We start from the raw sequence: 26,005 nt of genomic DNA, 5'->3' as shown, positions 1-26,005 counted from the left end.
GCTGCAGGAGGCAACATGAAGCTTTGCACTAAGGCACTTACCTGCTGCTCTGCCAGGCACATCTGGGATGATGGGGCTCTTCTGGCCTTTGTGATCCTCACCTGATGCTGCAGATGCCCTGACCGTCTGGACACCACCCTGCCTTGGCTGCTCTCTAGCCTCCTCAGCCTTGACTGGTCTTCTTCATGCACCTAGTCCAAGGAAGCTGCATCCCTGTGTTTGATGTATGCAAAAGGGCAAGGACTGGATTCTGGTTATTTCCCAATATAACCTAAATCAAAGAGGCGACTTGGTCATCAGATGCCACCCTGACTACATTGCACTTTCTGCAAAACTCAACAACTTCATCTTGGTGGCCCCACTGTTCCCTGCCCAGGACTGGCTGCCACCTATGATGCTGCAGAACAGCAGTCACCTACTGAAGGGGGTCCACTGAGCTCCCACCCCTCACCTGGGATACATTACTTACATAAGGATATCATCTATGGTTATTAACCTCTTATGTCTCACCGCTTCAGCCGAATTGACAGAATGTAAGTTGACTTTGGCCAACTTTTGGTGGAATGTGTTGAAAGTCTTGGTGACAGCAATTTTATTTTTTCATTTCTTGGAAGATGAAGCTTCTAAGGAGTAAGATGGGGTCTCAGGGGGGCCTGTAATGTTCTACCATCGATTCCAGCATTGACCACAGAACCTACAGCAGACTCACCTTGCAAGTTTTCTGTCCATTACAGTGTATGTGGCTCCTCTGTCTGCTCAGCTCTGGATACCCCATTCTTTCTTGGAAGCCATCCCAAATGATCATTTATTTAAGAAGCATCTCCTGGTCATCTGTCCATAAGGTAATATCGTCTCCATCATATGGTTCAGGGAGCAGAAATCCTTTGTGGGGTTCGCGAATAGTCAATGCATGTGTGCAAAAGTGAAGACTAGAGAGAAGTCACCTGTGCACCCAACCAGGAGATCAAGGGTGCTGCTTGTGTGTCAAGAGATAGTAGTTAAAGGGTGCTGGGGAAAGGAAGACTAGGAACCAGAAGGAAGCATAGAAGCCCAGAGGGTGGTCTTGCTGGAGAAGGAAGGAGAAGCAGCAGCCGGAGGGTGGTCTTGTTGATGGCACTGCGTACTGGGACGGCTTGGTTTGGGCAAGTCCTGCGCCGAGCCTCCAGGTTGCAAGGTACCTGGTCTAGGAGATCCAGTAGCCTCCTGTGTCTGTCCTCTTCCCAGGAACACGAGCATGGAGTAGGGAGAGGAGACCAACCCTGCATCCACCACCAACACCATCACCAGGAGCACCACCACCCGGAGCACTTTCATCAGGAGCACCACCACCACCCGGAGCACCACCACCACCCGGAGCACCACCATCACCCGGAGCACCACCACCACCACCACAAGGAGCATCACCACCAGGATCACCACCACCACCGGGAGCACCATCACCAGCAACAGGAGCCCCACCACCAGGAGCACCATCACCAGCAACACAGCCACCCCCTCCACTCCCACTCTCCAGGTGCCCAGCCCAGCCATTGCTGTCTGCAACTTCCCAGCGGCTGCTGCGCCCTCTCAGACAGGACGGGGGGACATGTTCCCCTCACAAGCCGGTTGCTGGTGGCCATGAAGCGGCAGAACGTGCGGACTTTGTCCCTCATCATCTGCACGTTCACTTATCTGCTGGTCGGGGCCGCTGTCTTTGATGCACTGGAGTCAGACTACGAGATGCGAGAGGAAGAGAAGCTTAAAGCCGAGGAGATCCGCCTTAAAGGGAAGTATAATATCTCCAACGAGGACTACCGGCAGCTGGAGCTGGTCATCATGCAGTCCGAGCCCCACCGGGCAGGGGTCCAGTGGAAATTTGCCGGTTCTTTCTACTTTGCCATCACAGTCATCACAACTATTGGTAAGTGCATGGTGCCTCTGGGGTCGGGTCGGGTCGGCTGTTGCCTGAAGTGAGATGTTAGGTGACCATCTGAGATGCTTGTCTGGTCAATGCTCGTTTTTTCCCCCCCATGCTTCTGTACTAGTAAGAAGGACTTGGATGGCAGCAACTTGTGGATCTCCTTAGGCTGCAGGATGGCATGCACAAGGACTGATGGTGAAGGCTTCAACATTTGTTGGTGATAAGGTTCCACTATGTTCTACTTTGGTGGTCTATGCTCCTTGGCATTGTATGGAGATCACTGTTTCCCAACCAGGGTGCCTCCAGCTGTTGCAAAACTACAACTCCCAGCATGCCCGGACAGCCGTTGGCTGTCCGGGCATGCTGGGAGTTGTAGTTTTGCAACAGCTGGAGGCACCATGGTTGGGAAACACTGCTGTAGATTCTCTTGTGACATGTAGTAAATGATCCTTGTGATGTGATGTGTAACTTGTGCCAGCCTGGACTGTTGGTCATCTATGATACCAAATTTGTGTCTCTCCAGCTGTTCCAAAACTACATGTCTCAGGTCATGATGGGAGTTGTAGTTGTGAAGCAGCTGGAGAGTCACAGGTTGGGGGTACAACACTACTGTGGAGTTGCATAATACATTCTGTCTGCCTGAGGCCACCAGTAGGGGAAGCTTACTGCATACTTATAGAGACAGGTCTCATTGGAAAACTACAACGCCCAGCATGCCCTTAGAGCTCTGGGCTGTTATGGCATGCTGAGAGTTGTAGTCTTGCAACAGCTGGTGAGCCCCAGATGGGGGGACATTACAATAGTGTTGCAGAGTACATTCTGTCTGCCTGAGGCCACTAGTCGGGGAAGCTTACTGCATACTTATTGAGACAGATCCCATTGCAAAACCACAATGCCCAGCATGCCCTGAGAGTTTAAGGCTGGCAGGACATGTTGATAGTTGTAGTCTTGCAACAGCTGGTGAGCCCCAGGTGGGGGGACAGTACAATAGTGTTGCAGAATTCATTCTGTCTGCCTGAGGCCACTAGTCGGGGAAGCTTACTGCATACTTATTGAGACAGATCCCATTGCAAAACTACAATGCCCAGCATGCCCTGAGAGTTTAAGGCTGGCAGGACATGCTGATAGTTGTAGTCTTGCAACAGCTGGTGAGCCCCAGGTGGGGGGACAGTACAATAGTGTTGCAGAATACATTCTGTCTGCCTGAGGCCACCAGGAGGGGAAGCTTACTGCATACTTGTTGAGACAGGTCCCATTGCAAAACTACAATGTCCAGCATGACCTTTGTGCTTAAGAGTGTCAGGGCATGCTGAGAGTTGTAGTCTTGCAACAGCTGGTGAGCCCCAGGTTGGGGGGCACTGTCACAGTGTTGCAGAATACATTCTATCTGCCTGAGGCCACCAGTAGAGGAAGCTCACTGCATACAGATTTATACTGTTCTCATAGAAAAAAAGTGGGTTCGGAACAGCTGGAGGGCCACAGGTTATTGCTTGTAATCTGTGCAGTTTGTAAGGCTGCGTTTCCCAACCAGGGTGCCTCCAGCTGTTGCAAAACTACAACTTCCAGCATGCCCGGACAGCCAAAGGCTGTCCGGGCATGCTGGAAGTTGTAGTTTTGCAACAGCTGGAAGCACCCTGGTTGGGAAACACTGTAAGGTATAGGAAGTGCCTGGAGTCCTGTTTGCTATAGTGATGTGAAAATGCTGGACAAGCAGATCTGTCATTGTTATTGTGCTCCAGCCTCCTGCACAGCTAATACCCCAAGTGCACTATAAGGAGGACAAGGATCAGACCTCCCTGGGCTCCTAAAAGTTTTTTTTTTAGAAGTTGCTTCATGGTGCTAGATGGAGGTTTGGGATATTACATGTGTATTTGTTCTTCTTTGTTCAGTTTTTGCCCCAGTTAAGTCTCTGGGGGTCTTCGTAGGACATTGTCTCCCCTGCCTGTGACCTATGGAGATGGATCTCTGCCCATAGGTCCATTGAGAGGAGCAGATTTGTCGCAGTCGATCTTTTACACGAATCATTAAGCAGCATTTCTGTCATTTTCTGAACTGGCATTGATTTCCCTTCAGGGAGATGTATGGGTGATTGTATGGGTGATGGGAGCTGCATATGATCTCAGCATATAATGGGGGGGGGGTGAGAGGTGGTCCATGGATGGAGGCCAGAAGGGTCCATTCCAATCATCTGCTGCTGTTATCGCTTATTACAGTTATTATTATTTTCTTCTTCTTATTATTATTCTTATTATAAATATTATTATGCAATTGTAATTTGGTAAAAAAAAAAAAAAAAAAAAAAAAAAACATCCATCCTAATGACTTATGCTACGAATGTTCCCAAATCCTAGGCCTTTCTCTGTGGCAGTGCAAGTGTTAATATGCAGCGTGTTGTGGTTTATGTAATATACTGTAGGGGCTGGGGAGCAGAACTCTGACTGTGTGCACTGGATACATCACACAATGTGTTCACAAGTATATAGTGTAAGGTATTTCATTATGTGGTGTACAGTATAGTGATATATGGTTTATAGTATAATATTATATTGTGTATAGTATAGTGGTATATATTGTGTAGTATAGTGGTATATAGTGTATAATATAGTTAGTCTCCTATAGTGAGGTACTGGATACCAGGGTGGGATTTAATCTGCTTTTTAGTATTATAAGGGATTTCAGCAATAGCAAATGTGCTTTGTCAAAGTGACACAAAGTGTAATGTTTCATCTCTCTTCAATTTATTTTATCTATTTATCTATCTATTTCATATCTGTCTGCTATCTATCTATCTATCCATGTCATATCTATCTATCTCATATCTATCTATCTATCTATCTATCTATCTATCTATCTATCTATCTATCTATCTATCTATCTATCTCACATCTATCTATCTCACATCTATCTATCTCATATCTATCTATCTATCTCATATCTATCTCATATCTGTCTATCTATCTCATATCTATCTATCTATCTATCTCATATCTATCTATCTCATATCTATCTCATATCTATCTATTTCATATCTATCTCATATCTATCTATCTCTCTATCTATCTATCTATCTATCTATCTATCTATCTCATATCTATCTATTTATCTCATATCTATCTCATATTTATCTCATATCTATCTATCTATATCATATCTATCTATCTATCTATCTATCTCTCATATCTATCTATCTATCTATCTATCTCATATCTATCTATCTCATATCTATCTATCTATCTCATATCTATCTATCTATCTCATATCTATCTATCTATCTCATATCTATCTATCTATCTCATATCTATCTATCTATCTCATATCTATCTATCTATCTCATATCTATCTATCTCATATCTATCTATCTCATATCTATCTATCTCATATCTATCTATCTCATATCTATCTATCTATCTCATATCTATCTATCTATCTATCTATCTATCTATCTCATATCTATCTATCTCATATCTATCTCTCATATCTATCTCTCATATCTATCTATCTATCTATCTATCTATCTATCTATCTATCTATCTATCTATCTCATATCTATCTATCTATCTATCTATCTATCTATCTATCTATCTCTGCAGTATACACAATAGATGTACAATCCTATCATAACTTCTGATGCTCTGTATTCTTTCTTCGCTATATATGATGACAATACAGTAAGGTCCTGTATACACTGTATATACAGTCTTCTACCTGGTGCACCACCTCTCCCATCACTTCCTTCTCTCATATGTAGCAGAGCTGTGTTGTTTGGTCACACTATACCATGATGTGGTTTTTACATAGGACTACAGATAAACACACTGGATTATGTCCCTAAAAGAGTTAAATAAAGACATCCAGCTCTGCTACATCTGTGCGGACTACTCCCTCAGATCTGTGAGCTGACGTGTGACGATCACCGGAGGAAGACTAGGAGGAATATGTCACTTCACCCTATAATGGAATATATATATATATATATATATATATATATATATATATATACAGTATATATTTTACCTTACATTGATAATTGCCTGCATCGTGGTGCTGAAGGGACAGCGCCCAGTATAGTACAGCTCCCAGTATAATACAGCTCCCAGTATAGTACAGCTCCCAGTATAATACAGCTCCCAGTATAGCACAGCTCCCAGTATAGTACAGCTCCCAGTATAGTACAGCGCCCAGTATAGTACAGCTCCCAGTATAATACAGCTCCCAGTATAGTACAGCTCCCAGTATAGTACAGCTCCCAGTATGGTACAGCTCCCAGTATAGTACAGCTCCCAGTATAGTACAGCTCCCAGTATAGTACAGCGCCCAGTATAGCACAGCTCCCAGTATAGCACAGCGCCCAGTATAGTACAGCTCCCAGTATAATACAGCTCCCAGTATAGTACAGCTCCCAGTATAGTACAGCTCCCAGTATAGTACAGCTCCCAGTATAATACAGCTCCCAGTATAGTACAGCTCCCAGTATAGTACAGCTCCCAGTATGGTACAGCTCCCAGTATAGTACAGCTCCCAGTATAGTACAGCTCCCAGTATAATACAGCTCCCAGTATAGCACAGCTCCCAGTATAGTACAGCGCCCAGTATAGCACAGCTCCCAGTATAGTACAGCTCCCAGTATAGTACAGCTCCCAGTATAGTACAGCTCCCAGTATAGTACAGCTCCCAGTATAGGACAGCTCCCAGTATAGCACAGCTCCCAGTATAGTACAGCTCCCAGTATAACACAGCTCCCAGTATAGCACAGCTCCCAGTATAGTACAGCTCCCAGTATAGCACAGCTCCCAGTATAGCACAGCTCCCAGAATAGCACAGCTCCCAGTATAATACAGCTCCCAGTATAGTACAGCCCCCAGTATAGCACAGTTACCAGTATAGCACAGCTCCCAGAATAGCACAGCTCCCAGTATAGTACAGCTCCCAGTATAGCACAGCTTCCAGTAGAGTACAGCTCCCAGTATAATACATCTCCCAGTATAATACAGCTCCCAGTATAATACAGCTCCCAGTATAGTACAGCTCCCAGTATAGTACAGCTCCCAGTATAATACAGCCCCCAGTATAGTACAGCTCCCAGTATATCACAGCTCCCAGTATATCACAGCTCCCAGTATAGTACAGCCCCCAGTATAGTACAGCTCCCAGTATAGTACAGCTCCCAGTATAGCACAGCTCCCAGTATATCACAGCTCCCAGTATATCACAGCTCCCAGTATAGTACAGCTCCCAGTATAGTACAGCTCCCAGTATAGCACAGCTCCCAGTATAGCACAGCTCCCAGTATAGTACAGCTCCCAGTATGGTACAGCTCCCAGTATAGTACAGCTCCCAGTATAGTACAGCTCCCAGTATAGTACAGCTCCCAGTATAATACAGCTCCCAGTATAATACAGCTCCCAGTATAGTACAGCTCCCAGTATAGCACCGCTCCCAGTATAGCACCGCTCCCAGTATAGTAAAGCTCCTAGTATAGTACAGCTCCCAGTATAGTACAGCTCCCAGTATAATACAGCTCCCAGTATAGTACATCTCCCAGTATAGCACAGCCCCCAGTATAGTACAGCTCCCAGTATAGTACAGCTCCCAGTATAGTACAGCTCCCAGTATAGTACAGCTCCTAGTATAGTACAGCTCCCAGTATAGTACAGCTCCCAGTATAATACAGCTCCCAGTATAATACAGCTCCCAGTATAGTACATCTCCCAGTATAGCACAGCTCCCAGTATAATACAGCTCCCAGTATAATACAGCTCCCAGTATAATACAGCTCCCAGTATAGTACAGCTCCCAGTATAGCACAGCTCCCAGTATAGCACCGCTCCCAGTATAGTACAGCTCTCCAGTATAGTACAGCTCCCCAGTATTGTACAGCTCCCAGTATAATACAGCTCCCAGTATAGTACATCTCCCAGTATAGCACAGCTCCCAGTATAGCACAGCTCCCCAGTATAGCACAGCTCCCAGTATAGCACAGCTCCCAGTATAGCACAGCCCCCAGTATAGTACAGCTCCCAGTATAGTACAGCTCCCAGTATATAGGGGGGTGCTACCAGACACCAGTCAGTGCATACACTTCAGTAATACAGAGGTTTTTACCAGTGAATGCCCATTTCTGATTGGGTCGGTTCTTCCAGCCATTGACACGTTTCACAGATCTGGTGTATGGTGAGTCTGGTTCCAAGTTACAATGGTCCAGAAAAGACCAGAAAATATTGTGACCTGAGGCCGTTGTAATACTAATAACTAATAAAACTAATAACAATATAATCTTACTATAAATAATACAATGATACTTTCTTTATTACAGCTGCTTTGCTCGCACCAGTGTTGCAGTGAGGTGCTGAAGGGACAGCTCCCGGTTATATGTATCCTACTGTGCTGCCTTCTATGGGTCATGTCCCTATATAAGGGAGCCTTCTACCTGTATAGTGTATCCCTGCCCCCCCCCCCAGCGCAGCCTGGTAATAAATGCCGAGGGCCGGGCGCAGTGGGAGGAAAGAGCCACAGAAGAGCAGCGGTGGTCACTGACCTAATGTCATCTGCGTTTTATGATTCTGCTAATGTGCGATCACTTCGTAGAAATACACAGCGGTTACTGGAGATAGGAAAATGTGTCATCGCCAGCCATAAAACCAGTCTGCATTATGCTTAGTGTTCAAATTGTGGCCCTCCAGATGTTGCAAAAAAACTACAACTCCCAGCATGCCCGGACAGCCAACGGCTGTCCGGGCATGCTGGGAGTTGTAGTTTTTTTTGCAACATCTGGAGGGCCACAATTTGAAACTGCTGCTCTCGTAAGTGTTATCTATCACCCAGTGCTGGATTTACACTGCTTAGTACTGCTTTATATTGTCCTCCATGCCGCTGCTGCTTTTGAGGGTGTGCTATAGAGATCTAGAAAAACAGGATTCCCTCTTGTGTGTTTGTGCAGTGTATGGAGACATCTGGAGGGCCACAGTTTGAGATTGCTGCTCTTTTAAGTGTTATCTATCACCCAATGTTGGATTTACACTGATTAGTACTGCTTTATATTGTCCTCCATGCCGCTGCTGCTTTTGAGGGTGTGCTATAGAGATATAGAAAAACAGGATTCCCTCTTGTGTGTTTGTGCAGTGTATGGAGACATCTGGAGGGCCACAGTTTGAGATTGCTGCTCTTTTAAGTGTTATCTATCACCCAGTGCTGGATTTACAGTGCTTAGTACTGCTTTATATTGTCCTCCATGCCGCTGCTGCTTTTGAGGGTGTGCTATAGAGATCTAGAAAAACAGGATTCCCTCTTGTGTGTTTGTGCAGTGTATGGAGACATCTGGAGGGCCACAGTTTGAGATTGCTGCTCTTTTAAGTGTTATCTATCACCCAATGTTGGATTTACACTGATTAGTACTGCTTTATATTGTCCTCCATGCCGCTGCTGCTTTTGAGGGTGTGCTATAGAGATATAGAAAAACAGGATTCCCTCTTGTGTGTTTGTGCAGTGTATGGAGACATCTGGAGGGCCACAGTTTGAGATTGCTGCTCTTTTAAGTGTTATCTATCACCCAGTGCTGGATTTACAGTGCTTAGTACTGCTTTATATTGTCCTCCATGCCGCTGCTGCTTTTGAGGGTGTGCTACAGAGATCTAGGAAAACAGGATTCCCTCTTGTGTGTTTGTGCAGTGTATGGAGACATCTGGAGGGCCACAGTTTGAGATTGCTGCTCTTTTAAGTGTTATCTATCACCCAGTGCTGGATTTACAGTGCTTAGTACTGCTTTATATTGTCCTCCATGCCGCTGCTGCTTTTGAGGGTGTGCTACAGAGATCTAGGAAAACAGGATTCCCTCTTGTGTGTTTGTGCAGTGTATGGAGACATCTGGAGGGCCACAGTTTGAGACTGCTGCTCTATTAAGTGTTATTTATCACCCAGTGCTGGATTTATACTGCTTAGTACTGCTTTATATTGTCCTCCATGCTGCTGCTGCTTTTGCGGGTGTGCTATAGAGATCTAGAAAAACAGGATTCCCTCTTGTGCAGTGTATGGTGATGTCTGGAGGGCCACAGTTTGGACACCACTGGCTTAGTGGAATAATGTTACATAGAAGAGAAGTGTCACCATGGCAAAAAGTAATGTTCCGCTCCTAACCCCCAATGACAGTATCTCCCAGTTCCCCCATACTACAGTCATGATTGTGGTGTGTGTTCTATGCTTTCTTATTTGCTGTAATTGAGCTATTGTGTTGTTCTCATCTCTATTTAGGGGCTCTGACCATCCATTAAAATGAATACGGTGACAGGGGCCATAGAGGGGGCTTCTTTAATCATATGCTCCTGGCTTGGGGCAGTTCCTGTACAGAACTAATACCCCAGATGACATATTCCACTACCATAGGTCAACATCACATAAGAGAATCTGTACATTACCATTTGAAAGTTTATGTATGAAAACATTGCAACCAATACATTCCTCTAACCATTTCATTCCTCTAACCATCACCCCTTGATTGGGCAAAACTCATGTCTGCTTTCTGTTTGGATACTTCGTTCAGATACTTACCATACAATTTTATTGTAATTTTCAACATTACATAAGAGGATCTGTATAATAGCATTTCAAAGTTGATATATGGAATTAATGCAACCAATACATTCCTATTACCATCTCATTCCCCCCCCCTGATGAAGCTGGACAAAACGCACGTCAAAGACTGGTATCATCCTCGCTCTTACCTCTTTACATTCTGACTGTGGTGTACACTTGGTTTTGCTTATATTTCTACTAATTCTGGTATAGTATCCATTATTTTATAACTTCTCTACCGCCTTCCAATTCGGCTTTGAGGGTTTCTTAAAGGGGTTGTCCGCTGCCCTGCCTTTCGGAGCTCCGCTTGCAGCGTCCGGAAGTTCATTACTCCAAATGCTGTGTGCGGGCTTCCGTGTTCGCGGCCGCCCCCTCGTGACGTCCCGCCCGCCCCCTCATGACGTCACGCCCACCCTCTCAATGAAAGTCTATGGGAAGGGGGCGTGACAGCTGCAAGCGGAGCTCCGAAAGGCAGGGCAGCGGACAACCCCTTTAACAGAATGGGATGGGTTCTTTACTGTAAAAGCAGTCATTGAACAGAACTCTACTCCAGATGACATATTCCACCAGGATAGGCCAATATCACATACAGGAACTGCACATTAGCCTTTGAAAGTTGATGTAGGGAACCAATGCAACAGGGCTCAAATCCTCTAGGAACGCATGGGAACCGAGTTTCTGCACTTTTTTCGCAGCAGGAACACTGTTCCCATTAGCAGGAGTCCAGCACGACCAGCAGTTGAGTGGAAATCTTGGATGAGTTCCCTTGCTTTTTTTTCCAGGACTGGCCCCCTGCAATGCAACCAATACATTCCTTTTACTATCTCATCCTCTTCTGATGAAGCTTAAGCGAAACTTACATCAGGGATGTATAGTATCCAATATTTTGTAACTTGTTCACCGCCTTACAATTCTGCTTTGATTGTGTGTACATTGCAACATTTGAGATACTTATGATACATTTTATTGTGGTTTTCGTTTCTCTGTTGTTTTAGCTGTGCATTTTATCATTGTATCGAATAAAATTGATTAAAATGTATTTTTCATAATTACTTACTGTGCTATCTATAGGGGATGTTTAAACTATCAGATTCCCCAGATGACCGTCAGATGACATAGATCAGCGGTCTTCAAACTGTGGCCCTCCAGCTGTTGCAAAACTACAACTCCCAGCATGCGCTGTCCGGGCATGCTGGGAATTGTAGTTTTGCAACATCTTGAGGGCCACAGTTTGAAGAACACTGACATAGATCTTCCACCAGTACAGGCCAACATTACATAAAAGCATCTGTACATTACCCTTTGTGATAAATGTAACCATTGCAACCAATACATTCCTCTAACCATCTCATCCCCCCCTGATGAAGCTTGGGCGAAACGCATGTCAGGGACTGTTATCGTCCTTGCTCTTACCTCATTACATTCTGTGGTTTAACCTTGGTATTGCTTACATTCCTATAAATTCTGGTATAGTATCTATTATTTTGTAGCTTGTCTACTGCTTCCAATTCTACTTTGATTGTCTTTACATTACATTTTGATATCTATAGGGGGTGTTTAAACTATCAGATACCCCAGATGACCATCAGATGACATAGATCAGCGGTCTTCAAACTGTGGCCCTCCAGCTGTTGCAAAACTACAACTCCCAGCATGCCCGGACAGCCAACGGCTGTCCGGGCATGCTGGGAATTGTAGTTTTGCAACATCTGGAGGGCCACAGTTTGAAGACCACTGACATAGATCTTCCACCAGTACAGGCCAACATTACATAAAAGCATCTGTACATTACCCTTTGTGATATATGTAACCTTTGCAACCAATACATTCCTCTAACCATCTCATCCTCCCCCCGATGAAGCTTGGGCGAAACGCATGTCAGGGACTGTTATCGTCCTTGCTCTTACCTCATTACATTCTGTGGTTTAACCTTGGTATTGCTTACATTCCTATGAATTCTGGTATAGTATCTATTATTTTGTAGCTTGTCTACTGCTTCCAGTTCTGCTTTGATTGTCTTTACATTACATTGTGTTATCTCTAGGGGGTGTTTAAACTATCAGATACCCCAGATTATATAGATCTTCCACCAGCACGGGCCAACATTACATAAGAGCATCTGCGCTTACCCTTTGAAAGTTGATATATGACACCATTGCAACATTTCCTATAACCATCTCATTTCTCCCCTGATGAAGCTTGGGCGAAATGTATGTCTGGGACTGGTATCTTTCTCGTTCTTACCTCTTTACATTCTGACTGTGGTGTAGACTTGGATTTTCTCACATTCCTGCTAATTCTAGTATAGTATCCAATATTTTGTCAGTTGTCTACCACCTTTCAATTCTGCTTTGATTGTGTATACATTTAGATACTTCTGTTTAGATACTTACAATATATTTTAATGTGCTTTTTATCATCATATCCAACAATGGCTGAGTCAAAGGGGTTATCAAAAATTGAAAAAAAAAAAATGCTGATTTCTTCCAAAAAATAGCACCACCCCTGTCCTCAGGTTGTGTGTGTGGTATTGCAGCTTAATTCCATTAAAGTCAATGTGACAAGTTGTAATACCACAAACATCCTGAGGACAAGCGTGGCACAGTTTTTTTTGGAAGAAATTAACATGTTTCTGCTTGCACTTTGCATAGGGCACATGATTCGGGGACCCCCTTTTTTTCCCCCCATGCTATGCTTTAGATCAGTGTTCTCTTACCTTGATGGGAGTTGTAGGTTTGCAACAGCTGGAGAACCAAGTTGGTGAATCCGGCTTCAGAAGTGGGGGCTACAAATATTCCGGGCAAAACCAAAAACATTCGTCTACTTCCCACAATCCCCCTCTGAGGTTCAGGACAATGTGTTTACTTCGTAAAACGCTGGCGATTAATTCCCGTTTTTCCTGTCCTCATCTTTTCCCTATACCTTTGGTGATTGTCTCCCGCAGTGATGAATCGTCCTCCGTCCTTCTCCGCGAACACAAGACGTATTTTCATAATTCTGCTGACGGAAATGTAAAGTTAATGGTTCCTTCCCCAAAATGCACAAAATCATTTTCCCAAACATCTAGTCTAGTAAAATGCTGGAAATATAAAATGTTTGCATCAGAGGAAAAATTAGACAAAAATAAAACAAAATGTGATTGTTTCAGAAGTAACGAGGAGAACCTGCGATATACCGTACAGTCGGGGGCTCCGCTAAAGGCAACACTTATAGAGATGGATTATAAATAGAATCCTCAACCTGTCAACATGGAGCCTTGGAGATGGGCGGTGTATGTAAGGATACCTCATGCCTTGATAGTTAGGGTATATGGGGTATATATAGGGTATGTATAGAGTATATTTAGTGTATGTGGGGTATATATATGGGGTATGTATAGGGTAAATGGGGTATGTATAAGGTATATAGGGTATGAGGGGCATATATAGGGTGTATAAATAGAGTATATTTACTGTATATATAGGGTATGTGGGATATATATATATATATATATATATATATATATAGTATATGGGGTATGTATAGGGTATATGGGGTATGTATGGGGTATATATATATATATATGGGGTATGTATATGGTATATAGGGTATATGGGTATGTATATGGTATGTGGGGTATACATAGGGTATATGAGGTATATACGGGGTATGCATAGGGTATATGGGATACATGTGGGGTATATATAGGGTATATGGTGTGTGTGTATATATATATATATATATATATATATATATATATATATATATATATATAGGTTATAAGATTAATATACATGCAGAAAGTGCATAGAACTTTCCACAGGACCATGTTTGGTTTGGTCCTTCAAAGGAGCCGAGCTTACAACTAACCAACTTTCCAATTAACCAATCCAGCTTTTATCACACCAACTAGCCAATTAAATAGATAAACAATTAACCAATTTACCAATTAACAAATCAATATCAAAGACACCAACAAGCCCATTAAAAAGCCAACTAGTCATCCAACCAACCAACCAACCATGCATTCAACTCCCCGATTGGCCAATTAAATAGCTAACCAATCAACAAACTTACCACCCAACACACCAACAGCCAATTAAACAGATAAACAACCAACTTTTACCAAATAACCAATCACCATCCTACACACTAACCAGCCAATTAAACAGCGAACCAACCAACCAAACGACTGACTGTCTATTCAACCAACAATGTAGTGTTATATACTGTTACATGTAGTATCGTATCATTGTAGCCTTGTTCTGTATTGTCATTGGGGATCCAGATGGTGGTGGTGGTGGGGGTGGGGGGGGGGGGGGGGGCATCTGCTGCCATAACTGTGACCAGAGAATCGCTATTTGTAGTGTGAATACACTGATCGGGGGCCACTCACACTCACACTCACACTCACACAGGTCGGCCATAATATGCTGAAGGCTACAATTTACCAGTACAGTTAATTCTTCCGATCGTACATTTCATTTTCCTTCAGCTGTTTTGCGCGTATTTGTTGCTCGTTCCGAATGGCGGTCTTGTTATTGTTCGGGGGCGGCTGATTGTTACATAATGAAGGAGGTCCCAGCACTCACCGATGCAAGCAATTGATATTTTATTGTATATCCAAGTTACAGGGCGCGTTTCGGCACTTAGCCTTCCTCTGTTGTGTGCCGAAACGCGTCCTGTGACTTGGATATACAATAAAATATCAATTGCTTGCATCGGTGAGTGCTGGGACCTCCTTCATTATATTGCATTACCTTTTTCCTCGTGCACCACCACCTTTTCAGATAGTGCTGACCATTGCTCTACCGCTGATTGTTACAGTCCGGAACCTTATTATTTCCAGCACTCAAGTAGTTAAAGGGGTATTCCAGGAATATCTTTTATGTGACTATGCTACAGGGGCTGTAAAGTTAGTGTAGTTCATAATATAGTGTCTGTATCTGTGTTTGATGGGGTCTCACGATTCTTCTGTTCAGTAGAGAAAATTACTCATGTCTCGTCATTTCCCAGGTTGCAGTGCGTCGAGACCTGACATCACTAGTCAGGTGATCAGTGGGAGCCTTCAATGGGTGCAGCGACCACTGGGTGGGAGAGAGATTATTTTGCAACAGCTGTAGGCACCCTGGTTAGAAAACACTGGTGTATTGCATTGAAGGGATCGCAGGTGTGTTTCAACGGGTGGGGTGGCCGATGTGTGGGAGGGAGGAAAGGGACCTCCTACTTACAAACGTGAAACTATGGGATGTGTAGTTTAGTGAACGAATGTCAACAGGAAATACCCAGTTCTTGCAGGTACGTACTACTAAAATCCCCTTATGGTGGATAACCCCTTTAAATCCGAGGTATTGATCAGGATTGTCTGAGGTTCCTTTCTATACAGTATGGCGGATATTTGGAATCTCAATTGGTTTTTCTTTCTTTAGAGCAGCAGATATATTTGTTTGCAGAAGGTACCTAACTCGAGAATTTTATGGACACTTTGTGGGCAAAACTATCCATCTCTGCGGATCTTTAGCAGCATGCAAACAGTAGAAGGAGAAAACCTTAAAGGGGTATTCCAGGGAAAAACTTTATTTTTTATATCAACTGGCTCCAGAAAGTTAAACAGATTTGTAAATTACTTCTATTAAAAAAAAAAAAATACCAATCCTTCCAATAATTATCAGCTGCTGAAGTGGAGTTGTTCTTTTCGGTCTGACAACAGTGCTCTCTGCTGACACCTCTGCTTGTCTCGGGAACTGCATAGAGTAGAAGAGGTTTGCTATGGGGATTTGCTTCTACTCTGGACAGTTCCTGAGACACGTGTCATCAGAGAGCACTTAGACAGAAAAGAACAACTCAACTTCAGCAGCTCATAAGTACTAAAAGGATTAAGATTTTTTTTAATCGAAGAAATTTACAAATCTGTTTAACTTTCTGGAGCCAGTTGAGATAGATATATATATATATATATATATATATATATATATATATAAAAGTTTTTTCCTGGATAACCCCTTTAAAGGAGATCTCTGGCGAAAATTAACTTATCCCTTATCCACAGGATAGGGGATAAGTAGCTGATCGCGGGGGGACCGACCTCCGTGATCATCAGGATGGGACACAGCGCTCAGTGAGGAGGCAAGTACTGCAGCCAGCATGCGCTTCATTCATTTCCAGGCTTGAGAGAAAAGGTTGGATAAAATGTATCTAGATAACAAATGTAGCAATACCCAACCCAGCTCTGCTACATTTCTACATTGGGAATGTCATGAGGCAACCCCCTCCTCTATATCACATCATTGGCCAACTGGCCCTGACAGAAGTTCCCACCATGTGTCCCATGATAGACATTGATGGTCCTGTTGTTTTGGGCGCCATACTACTCCATCACCTGTCAGTTTTGCGCAGGTTTTTTCTCGTGACAACATGGACGACCATATGGAGAAGGGTTTGCATGGTGAGGGCTGGCGGTAAAGTCTAGAGGTGGACGATGTAACGTCTATGGCATATTGCTGCGGACTTATGGTTGTGGCTATTTATGGCATCTATAAGCTACGTCCCGAAACCAGGTCCAGCTTTCCGAAGATGATGATGTAGCAGAGAGGAAGACGCGTGGAATAGATTGTGACAGTGATGGAAGGCGGGCAGAGATGAGAATGGAAAATGCCCAAAGGCTCTGAGTAGTGAACATGAAGTATTATGTGAAGAGGCGATCATTGCTGCGGTGCTTTATGTAATGGGCAACAATTCTCCGCGGCGGCTCGTACCGTCGCTCTTGTTTTGGCTCATACATTCATATAGGATTTGACAATTTCGATTTTCTTCTTCTTTTATGGCTTATTACTTAACACTGTATATTCTTGGATTGGATGTGTTCCCTTAATTTGATGCATTGCTTTGCGGTAGTTTTGACTGTACACATATCCTATAGCACAAAGGCCTCTTCTTCTCACGCCCCTTCTCTTCATACAGTATATAGCCTCATAGTAGAGGAGCTGCAGCTGTAATCCCCTTCCTACTCTTTCACAGAATGTAGCCTCTCAGAAGAGAGGAAGCAGCTGTATCCCCCTCCTTCCCCTTTCATAACATGTAGCCTCTCAGAAGAGGATCTGCAGCTGAATCTCCCTCCTTCTCCTTTCATAGCATGTAGCCTCTCAGAAGAGGATATGCAGCTGTATCCCCCTCCTTCTGCTTTCATAGCATGTAGCCTTACAGAAGAGGATCTGTAGCTGTATCCCCCTCCTTCCCCTTTCATAACATGTAGCCTCTCAGAAGAGGATATGCAGCTGTATCCCCCTCCTTCTGCTTTCATAGCATGTAGCCTCTCAGAAGAGGTTCTGCAGCTGAATCCCCCTCCTTTTCCTTTCATAGCATGTAGCCTCTCAGAAGAGGATCTGCAGCTGTATCCCCCTCCTTCCCCTTTCATAACATGTAGCCTCTCAGAAGAGGATCTGCAGCTGAATCCCCCTCCTTCTCCTTTCATAGCATGTAGCCTCTTAGAAGAGGATATGCAGCTGTATCCCCTTCTTCCGATTTCATAGCATGTAGCCTTACAGAAGAGGAGCTATCGCTGTATCCTCTCCTTCTCCTCTCAGAGTACATAGCCTTAAAGACAAGGAGCAGCAGTTGTATCCCCCTCCTTCCCCTCTCACAGTATCCAGCCTCTCAAAAGAGAAGCTGCAGCTTTCCCCCCCCCCCTTCCCCTCTCAGGGTATGTAGCCTCTCAGAAGAGAATCTGCAGCTATATCTCCCTTCCTTCCCCTCTCACAGTATGTAGCCTCTCAGAAGAGAATCTGCAGCTATATCTCCCTTCCTCTCTTACAGTATGTAGCCTCTCAGAAGAGAATCTGCAGCTATATCTCCCTTCCTTCCCCTCTCACAGTATGTATCCTCTCAGAAGAGGAGCTGCAGCTCTATCCTCCCTTTTCCTCTCACAGTATGTATCCTCTCAGAAGAGAAGCAGCAGCTGTATCCCCGTTCTCCCCCTCTCACAGAATGTAGCCTCTCTGAAGAGAAGTAGCAGCTGTATTACCCTCCTTCGCCTCTCACAGCATGTAGCCTCATAGAAGAGGAGCTACAGCTTTATCCCCCTTTACTTCTTATGGTATGTAGCCTCTCGGAACAGGATCTGCAGCTGTATCCCCTTCCTTCCCCTCTCAGAGTACAGAGCAACAAAGAAGAGGAGCAGCAGCAGCAGCAGCAGCTGTATTCTCTTCTTCCCCTCTCACAGTTTGGAGCCTCCCAGAAGACAAGCTGCAGCTATACCCCCCTTCCTTCCCCACTTACAGCATGTAGCTTCAAAGAAGAAGAGATGCATCAGCCTCCTCCCCCTCTCACCGTATGTAGTCTAACAGCAGAGAAGCTGCAGCTGTATCCCCCTCTTCCCCCTCTCACCGCATGTGGTCTAACAGCAGAGAAGCTGCAGCTGTATCCCCCTCCTCCCCCTCTCACCACATGTGGTCTAACAGCAGAGAAGCTGCAGCTGTATCCCCCTTCCTTTGCCTCTTACAGCATGAAGTCTCACAGTAGCTGCAGCTGTATCCCCCCTCCTTCCCCTTTTCCAGGTTGCTAAAACAGAGGAGGGGGGAACTACAGGTTGTAGGAAGGTAACGAAGACTCCGCATCCTAAACTCTATAGCGGTAAGGCAGGTTGTCCTGTATAAGTCTCTACCATATTGTGTCCACAGCTCCTATATCTCTATGGTCACACCCCACAAATATACCCTGCATAGTGTGATCCGGCAGCCATACCTTTTATCCTTCCTTCTTCCACTTCTTAGGGGTTCACCCCGGATCCGGCTGCCGTACGCCTGAATCGTGGTGTGAATGCACCCCAACATACATCCACTAGGTATATTAGATATAGTGTATCCATAGGTCTCCATGAAGAAGCCCAGTGACTGTCGCATCTGTATTTAGGTTTGACAATAAGGAATCTGAAGATGGGCCCCTCTATGGCCTCCAGTTGTTTTAGCGGAGGATGAATGCAACCTAGGGGCCAAAATCCTGCGCGCTCTATTCTTAACATCCAAAGGCTCAGAACTAATACTTCTCACATCTGTCACATCCAGTCTAGACAATCATCTAACAAACAAACCTTTGACACCGTTAATACTGTGATATTCTGCAGGTCAAGCTGGTGATCACATGACCCAGTTATGGTAATGAAACTCATGAATGCAGCTTTGCTGGAATACAACAAATGGGACTGTAAGACTAGTGATGGCGAATGTACATGGTATAAGCAAATACCTGGAGTGCTTCCTTAAAGGGGCTATCCAGGAAAAAACTTTATATATATATATATATATATATATATATATATATATATATATATATACATCAACTGGCTCCAGAAAGTTAAACAGATTTGTAAATTAATTCTATTAAAAAATCTTAATCCTTTCAGTACTTATGATCTGCTGAAGTTGAGTTGTTCTTCTCTGTCTAAGTGCTCTCTGATGACAAGCGTCTCGGGAACTGTCCAGAGTAGAAGCAAATCCCCATAGTAAACCTCTTCTACTCTGTGCAGTTCCCGAGACAAGCAGAGATGTCAGCAGAGAGCACTGTTGCCAGACAGAAAACAACAATTCAACTTTAGCAGCTGATAATTATTGAAAGGATTAAAGATGTATTCCAGGCAAACACTTTTTTATATATATCAACTGGCTCCAGAAAGTTAAACAGATTTGTGAATTACTTCAATTAAAAAATCTTAATCCTTTCAGTACTTATGAGCTTCTGAAGTTAAGGTTGTTCTTTTCTGTCTAAATCCTCTCTGATGACACCTGTCTCGGGAACCGCCCAGTTTGGAAGAGGTTTGCTATGGGGATTTGCTTCTAAACTGGGCCGTTCCTGAGACACGTGTCATCAGAGAGCACTTAGACAGAAAAGAACAACCTTAACTTCAGCAGCTAATAAGTACTGAAAGGATTACGATTTTTTAATAGAAGTAATTTACAAATCTGTTTAACTTTCTGGAGCCAGTTGATATAAAAAAAGTTTTTTTCCTGGAATACTCGGAGCCGGAGGCCGTGGCCGTGATCGTGACATCACGGTAATGCCCCCCTCCTGATGTCACATCACGCCCCCTCTATTCATGCCTATGGGAGGGGGCGTGTCCGATAGAAATGAATGGAGGGGGCGTGGTCGTGACATCACGACCACTGCTGCAGGAACCCCGCGTTTGTTTAGAACGCCTGGTGTTGCGGGAGATCGCAGGGGGGGCCCAAGCAGCGGGACCCCCACAATCAGACATCTTATCCCAATCATTTGGACAAGGGATAAAATGTCTAGCAGCGGAGTACCCCTTTAGATATTTCTCCCCTACAATATCTCTCATTGATGTGGGTTTGCTACAATCGTATCCAGTCTGGGCAATGTTCTATTAGCCAAACACAAACACTGCACAAATGCTTCCCCTAAGGCAGTGGTCTTCAAACTGTGGCCCTCCAGATGTTGCAAAACTACAACTCCCAGCATGCCCGGACAGCCAACGGCTGTCCGGGCATGCTGGGAGTTGTAGTTTTGCAACATCTGGAGGGCCACAGTTTGAAGACCACTGCCCTAAGGCCTCGTTCACATGATGGAATTTCCAAGCGGAACCCGTTGGAAAAATTCAGCTCGTTGCAGCAGAGTCCCATTGTTTTCAGTGGGGTTCTGCGTCACCGTGCACATGACAGAATTTTTGTGGCGGAAACATATGCCATAGAAATTCTGATTGCGGCCTCCGCCAAAAGAATATGCTTGGAAATACATTGCCGCATTTTTCAACGGTCCTTATGGCGGCCTCTTCCAGTTGGCTCCCACTATTTGCGGAATGTCCGCCTGTGTTTTCTGGGTGGACATTCCGCCAAATTTCTGCCATGCGAACATGGACTAACAGTTGTTGGAATGTATCAGTCTATAGCAGTGATCTCCAACCTGCGGACCTCCAGATGTTGCAAAACTAGTTTTTCTAGATCTCTATAGCACACCCTCAAAAGCAGCAGCAGCATGGAGGACAATATAAAGCAGTACTAAGCAGTGTAAATCCAGCACTGGGTGATAGATAACACTTAAAAGAGCAGTGATCTCAAACTGTGGCCCTCCAGATGGCTCCATACACTGCACAAACACACAAGAGGGAATCCTGTTTTTCTAGATCTCTATAGCACACCCTCAAAATCAGCAGCGGCATGGAGGACAATATAAAGCAGTACTAAGCAGTATAAATCCAGCACTGGGTGATAGATAACACATAAGAGTAGTAGTCTCAAACTGTGGCCCTCCAGATGTCTCCATACACTGCACAAACACACAAGAGGGAATCCTGTTTTTCTAGATCTCTATAGCACACCCTCAAAATCAGCAGCGGCATGGAGGACAATATAAAGCAGTACTAAGCAGTGTAAATCCAGCACTGGGTGATAGATAACACTTACGAGAGCAGCATTCTCAAACTGTGGCCCTCCAGATGTTGCAAAACTACAACTCCCAGCATGCCCGGACAGCCATTGGCTGTCCGGGCATGCTGGGAGTTGTAGTTTTGCAACATCTGGAGGTCTGTAGGTTGAAGACCACTGGTCTATAGTCTGCACAGAGAATTGTCTACACTGGATACACCTGAAACGAACAATCAGCTGTGAGAAGTAGGAGATCTGTTCACATTTTGTGAAAGGAAAGAGAAATGATTATTTGGGATAAGGAAAGGAATAATACTGTGTATATTAGTCAATTATTTGATGCGGAGGAATTGTAAAAATTCACTGATTTGCGTATTGCCGCTACCAGCAGGCACATGTAAAGCCAGCATAGAGCTAAATACGCTGCGAAAATCCGCGCGTATGAACGTACCCTAAAAGGGGTACTCCGGTGGAAAACAACTTATTTTTTATCAACTGGTGCCAGAAAGTTAAATCCTTCCAGTACTTATCAGCTGCTGTATGCTACAGAGGAAGTTGCACAGTTCTTTCCAGTCTGACCACAGTGCTCTCTGCTGACACCTCTGTCCATGTCAGGAACTGTCTAGAGCAGGAGAGGTTTGCTATGGGGATTTGCTTTTGCTCTGGACAGTTCCTGACACGGACAGAGGTGTCAGCAGAGAGCACTGTGGTCAGACAGAAAAGAACTACACAACTTCCTCTGTAGTATACAGCAGCTGATAAGTACTGGAAGGATTTAACTTTCTGGCACCAGTTGATTTGAAAACAATTTTCCTTCACCGGAGTGCCCCTTTAAGTGAAAATCACAGATTTAGACAATATAGAATTTTAAATAGATTATATTATACTTCTAAGGACATGTTGAGATTTGGGAAACATCAGTATCTAGAATGCCCCAAGGGTCAAGAAAGGAGAGTGAGTTGGCTGCACATGTTTTGGCAATGTAGAGAAATGAAGAGGCACTGGGTTAAAGGGGTATTTCGAGATTTTTTTTTATTTGACTATGCTACAGGGCTGTAAAGTTAGTGTAGTCCATAATATAGTGTCTGTACCTGTGTGTAGGGGAAAATCACAGAAGAATTGTGAGAAAACCGTCAAATATTTATTTTTAACAGCATACAAAATGACTGTTGTCTCAGATTTTTCCCAGGTTGCAATGCGGCCGAGACCTGACATCACTAGTCAGCTGATGACAGGGAGCCTGTCTGCTTCAATGGGTGGAGGGATCGCTTGGTGGGAGAGAGATCAATATGCAACTAATGCAACAGCTGTAGGCACCCTGATTGAAAACCACAGGTCTTTTGAATGGATGCAGCTCATTTATGTTTCAATGGGTGGGGTGGCTGATGTGTGGGAGGGAGGAAAAGGAATTATGGGATCTGTAGGCAAAGAAGAATACTCAAACAGGAAATACCAGTTCACAAAAAGCTAGCCACAGTGTTATGGTAATCTCACAACATAGCCATTTATCCCAAGACAAGCGCAGACCCTTCCTAATCATGTCCATTACTGTCTACCAGGTACGTACTAAAATCACCTTATGGTGGAGGACCCCTTTAAATCTGTAATGTAATTGAAAGTAAAATAAAGGTTTCTTAGAAATTAGATTTTTATACATTTATTTAGTGAGTTCTCCCTGGGCAAAAGGAAATTGGTAGTAAAATTGCTATTTTTGGGAAGGTTATTATTGTGAGAATTTGGATTAAGGCAGAACCGGCCTCTTTAACATCCTGGGCAACAGAAATAGACACGATAAGGCTATGTTCCGCACGGAATGCATAGCAATCTTTGAGATGGTGCATTCCTGTGCGGTAGTAGCACTCGCAGTTTTCAGAATGTGCGCATGGAGATTTTCCGTGCGGATATTCTGACATGTTGTACATAGCCTTAGGGGACAAGAATAGTCATGGTGTAAAGCCGGTGATTTGTTACATAAATGAGATAAATGGTCAAATATTTGGAATCTATGGTGTTATGGGTATTAATTTAGCAATTGTATTTTTTCCCCTCTCTGTCTGGGGTGGGAGGGTTGGAGGACGTAGATTAAGCTGCCAAACTGGATTGTTTTATACACGTCTTATTTATATAAAATAATAATAATAAAATAGTAAACAAAAACTTCATTATTTTATATAGCGCCAACATATACCTCAATGCTGTATAGAGATTGTTATCGCTCACATTCATCCCTGTCACAGTCTAGATTCCAAAGTAATTTAATTATGTAGTAAGCTATCTGTATGTATGGCAGGGGTCCTCAAGCTTTTTATACGGGGGGCCAGTTCACGGTCCCTCAGACCTTTGGAAGGCCGGACTATAGATAACAAAACATGAACAAATTCCTATGCACACTTATATATCTTATTAGTGGACTTCCACTTTAAGTACGCAGCACAGTTCCCCCCACATTAGGTTGGCAGTATAGATCCCCCCCACATTAGGTTGTAGTTCCCCCACATTAGGGTCGGCAGTACAGTAGTTCCCCCACATTAGGGTTGGCAGTACAGTTCCCCCACATTAGGTGCAGTACAATTCCCCCACATTAGGGGGTGCAGTACAGTCCCCCCCACATTAGGTGCAGTACAATTCCCCCACATTAGGTGCAGTACAGTTCCCCCACATTAGGTGCAGTATAGTTCCCCCACATTAGGTGCAGTACAGTTCCCCCCCACATTAGGTGCAGTATAATGTCCCCCCACATTAGGTGCAGTATAATGTTCCCCCACATTAGGTGCAGTATAATGTTCCCCCACATTAGGTGCAGTATAATGTTCCCCCACATTAGGTGCAGTATAATGTTCCCCCACATTAGGTGCAGTATAATGTTCCCCCACATTAGGTGCAGTACAGTCCCCCCCACATAAGGTGCAGTACAATTCCCCCACATTAGGTGCAGTACAGTTCCCCCACATTAGGTGCAGTACAGTTCCCCCACATTAGGTGCAGTATAGTTCCCCCACATTAGGTGCAGTATAGTTCCCCCACATTAGGTGCAGTATAGTTCCCCCACATTAGGTGCAGTATAATGTCCCCCCACATTAGGTGCAGTATAATTTTCCCCCACATTAGGTGCAGTATAATGTTCTCCCACATTAGGTGCAGTATAATGTTCCCCCCACATTAGGTGCAGTATAGTTCCCCCACATTAGGTGCAGTATAGTTCCCCCACATTAGGTGCAGTATAATGTTCCCCCACATTAGGTGCAGTACAGTTCCCCCACATTAGGTGCAGTACAGTTCCCCCACATTAGGTGCAGTACAGTCCCCCCACATTAGGTGCAGTATAATGTTCCCCCACATTAGGTGCAGTATAATGTTCCCCCACATTAGGTGCAGTATAATGTTCCCCCACATTAGGTGCAGTATAATGTTCCCCCACATTAGGTTCAGTATAATGTTCCCCCACATTAGGTGCAGTATAATGTTCCCCCACATTAGGTGCAGTACAGTTCCCCCACATTAGGTGCAGTATAGTTCCTCACATTAGGTGCAGTATAGTTCCCCCACATTAGGTGCAGCATGTTCCCCCACATTAGGTGCAGTATAGATCCCCAAAATTAGGTGCAGTATAGCTCCCCACATTAGGTGCAGCATGTTCCCCCACATTAGGTGCAGTACAGTTCCCCCACATTAGGTGCAGTACAGTCCCCCCACATTAGGTGCAGTATAATGTTCCCCCACATTAGGTGCAGTATAATGTTCCCCCACATTAGGTGCAGTATAATGTTCCCCCACATTAGGTGCAGTATAATGTTCCCCCACATTAGGTGCAGTAAAATGTTCCCCCACATTAGGTGCAGTATAATGTTCCCCCGCATTAGGTGCAGTACAGTTCCCCCACATTAGGTGCAGTATAATGTCCCCCCACATTAGGTGCAGTATAATGTTCCCCCACATTAGGTGCAGTATAATGTTCCCCCACATTAGGTGCAGTATAATGTTCCCCCACATTAGGTGCAGTATAATGTTCCCCCACATTAGGTGCAGTATAATGTTCCCCCACATTAGGTGCAGTATAATGTTCCCCCACATTAGGTGCAGTATAGCTCCCCACATTAGGTGCAGCATGTTCCCCCACATTAGGTGCAGCATGTTCCCCCACATTAGGTGCAGTATAGATCCCCAAAATTAGGTGCAGTATAGCTCCCCA

At 44.3% G+C, this 26,005-nt stretch overlaps 1 protein-coding gene across 1 annotated transcript in view; it reads left to right on the top strand.

Annotated features, from left to right (window-relative positions):
* Positions 1 to 261: 261 nt before the first annotated feature.
* KCNK9 (potassium two pore domain channel subfamily K member 9) overlaps positions 262 to 26,005 on the top strand; it is a 158,663-nt gene continuing 132,919 nt past the window's right edge. The window contains exon 1 of the mRNA XM_056522816.1: positions 262 to 1,900. Coding sequence (XP_056378791.1) covers positions 1,111 to 1,900 — 790 coding nt within the window. The 5' untranslated portion in view covers positions 262 to 1,110. The remainder of the gene's footprint in view (positions 1,901 to 26,005) is intronic.

Source organism: Hyla sarda, chromosome 5, assembly GCF_029499605.1.
Source record: "Hyla sarda isolate aHylSar1 chromosome 5, aHylSar1.hap1, whole genome shotgun sequence".
Classification (NCBI taxonomy): Eukaryota; Metazoa; Chordata; class Amphibia; order Anura; family Hylidae; genus Hyla; species Hyla sarda.
This window is presented reverse-complemented; position numbering and strand designations above follow the sequence as displayed.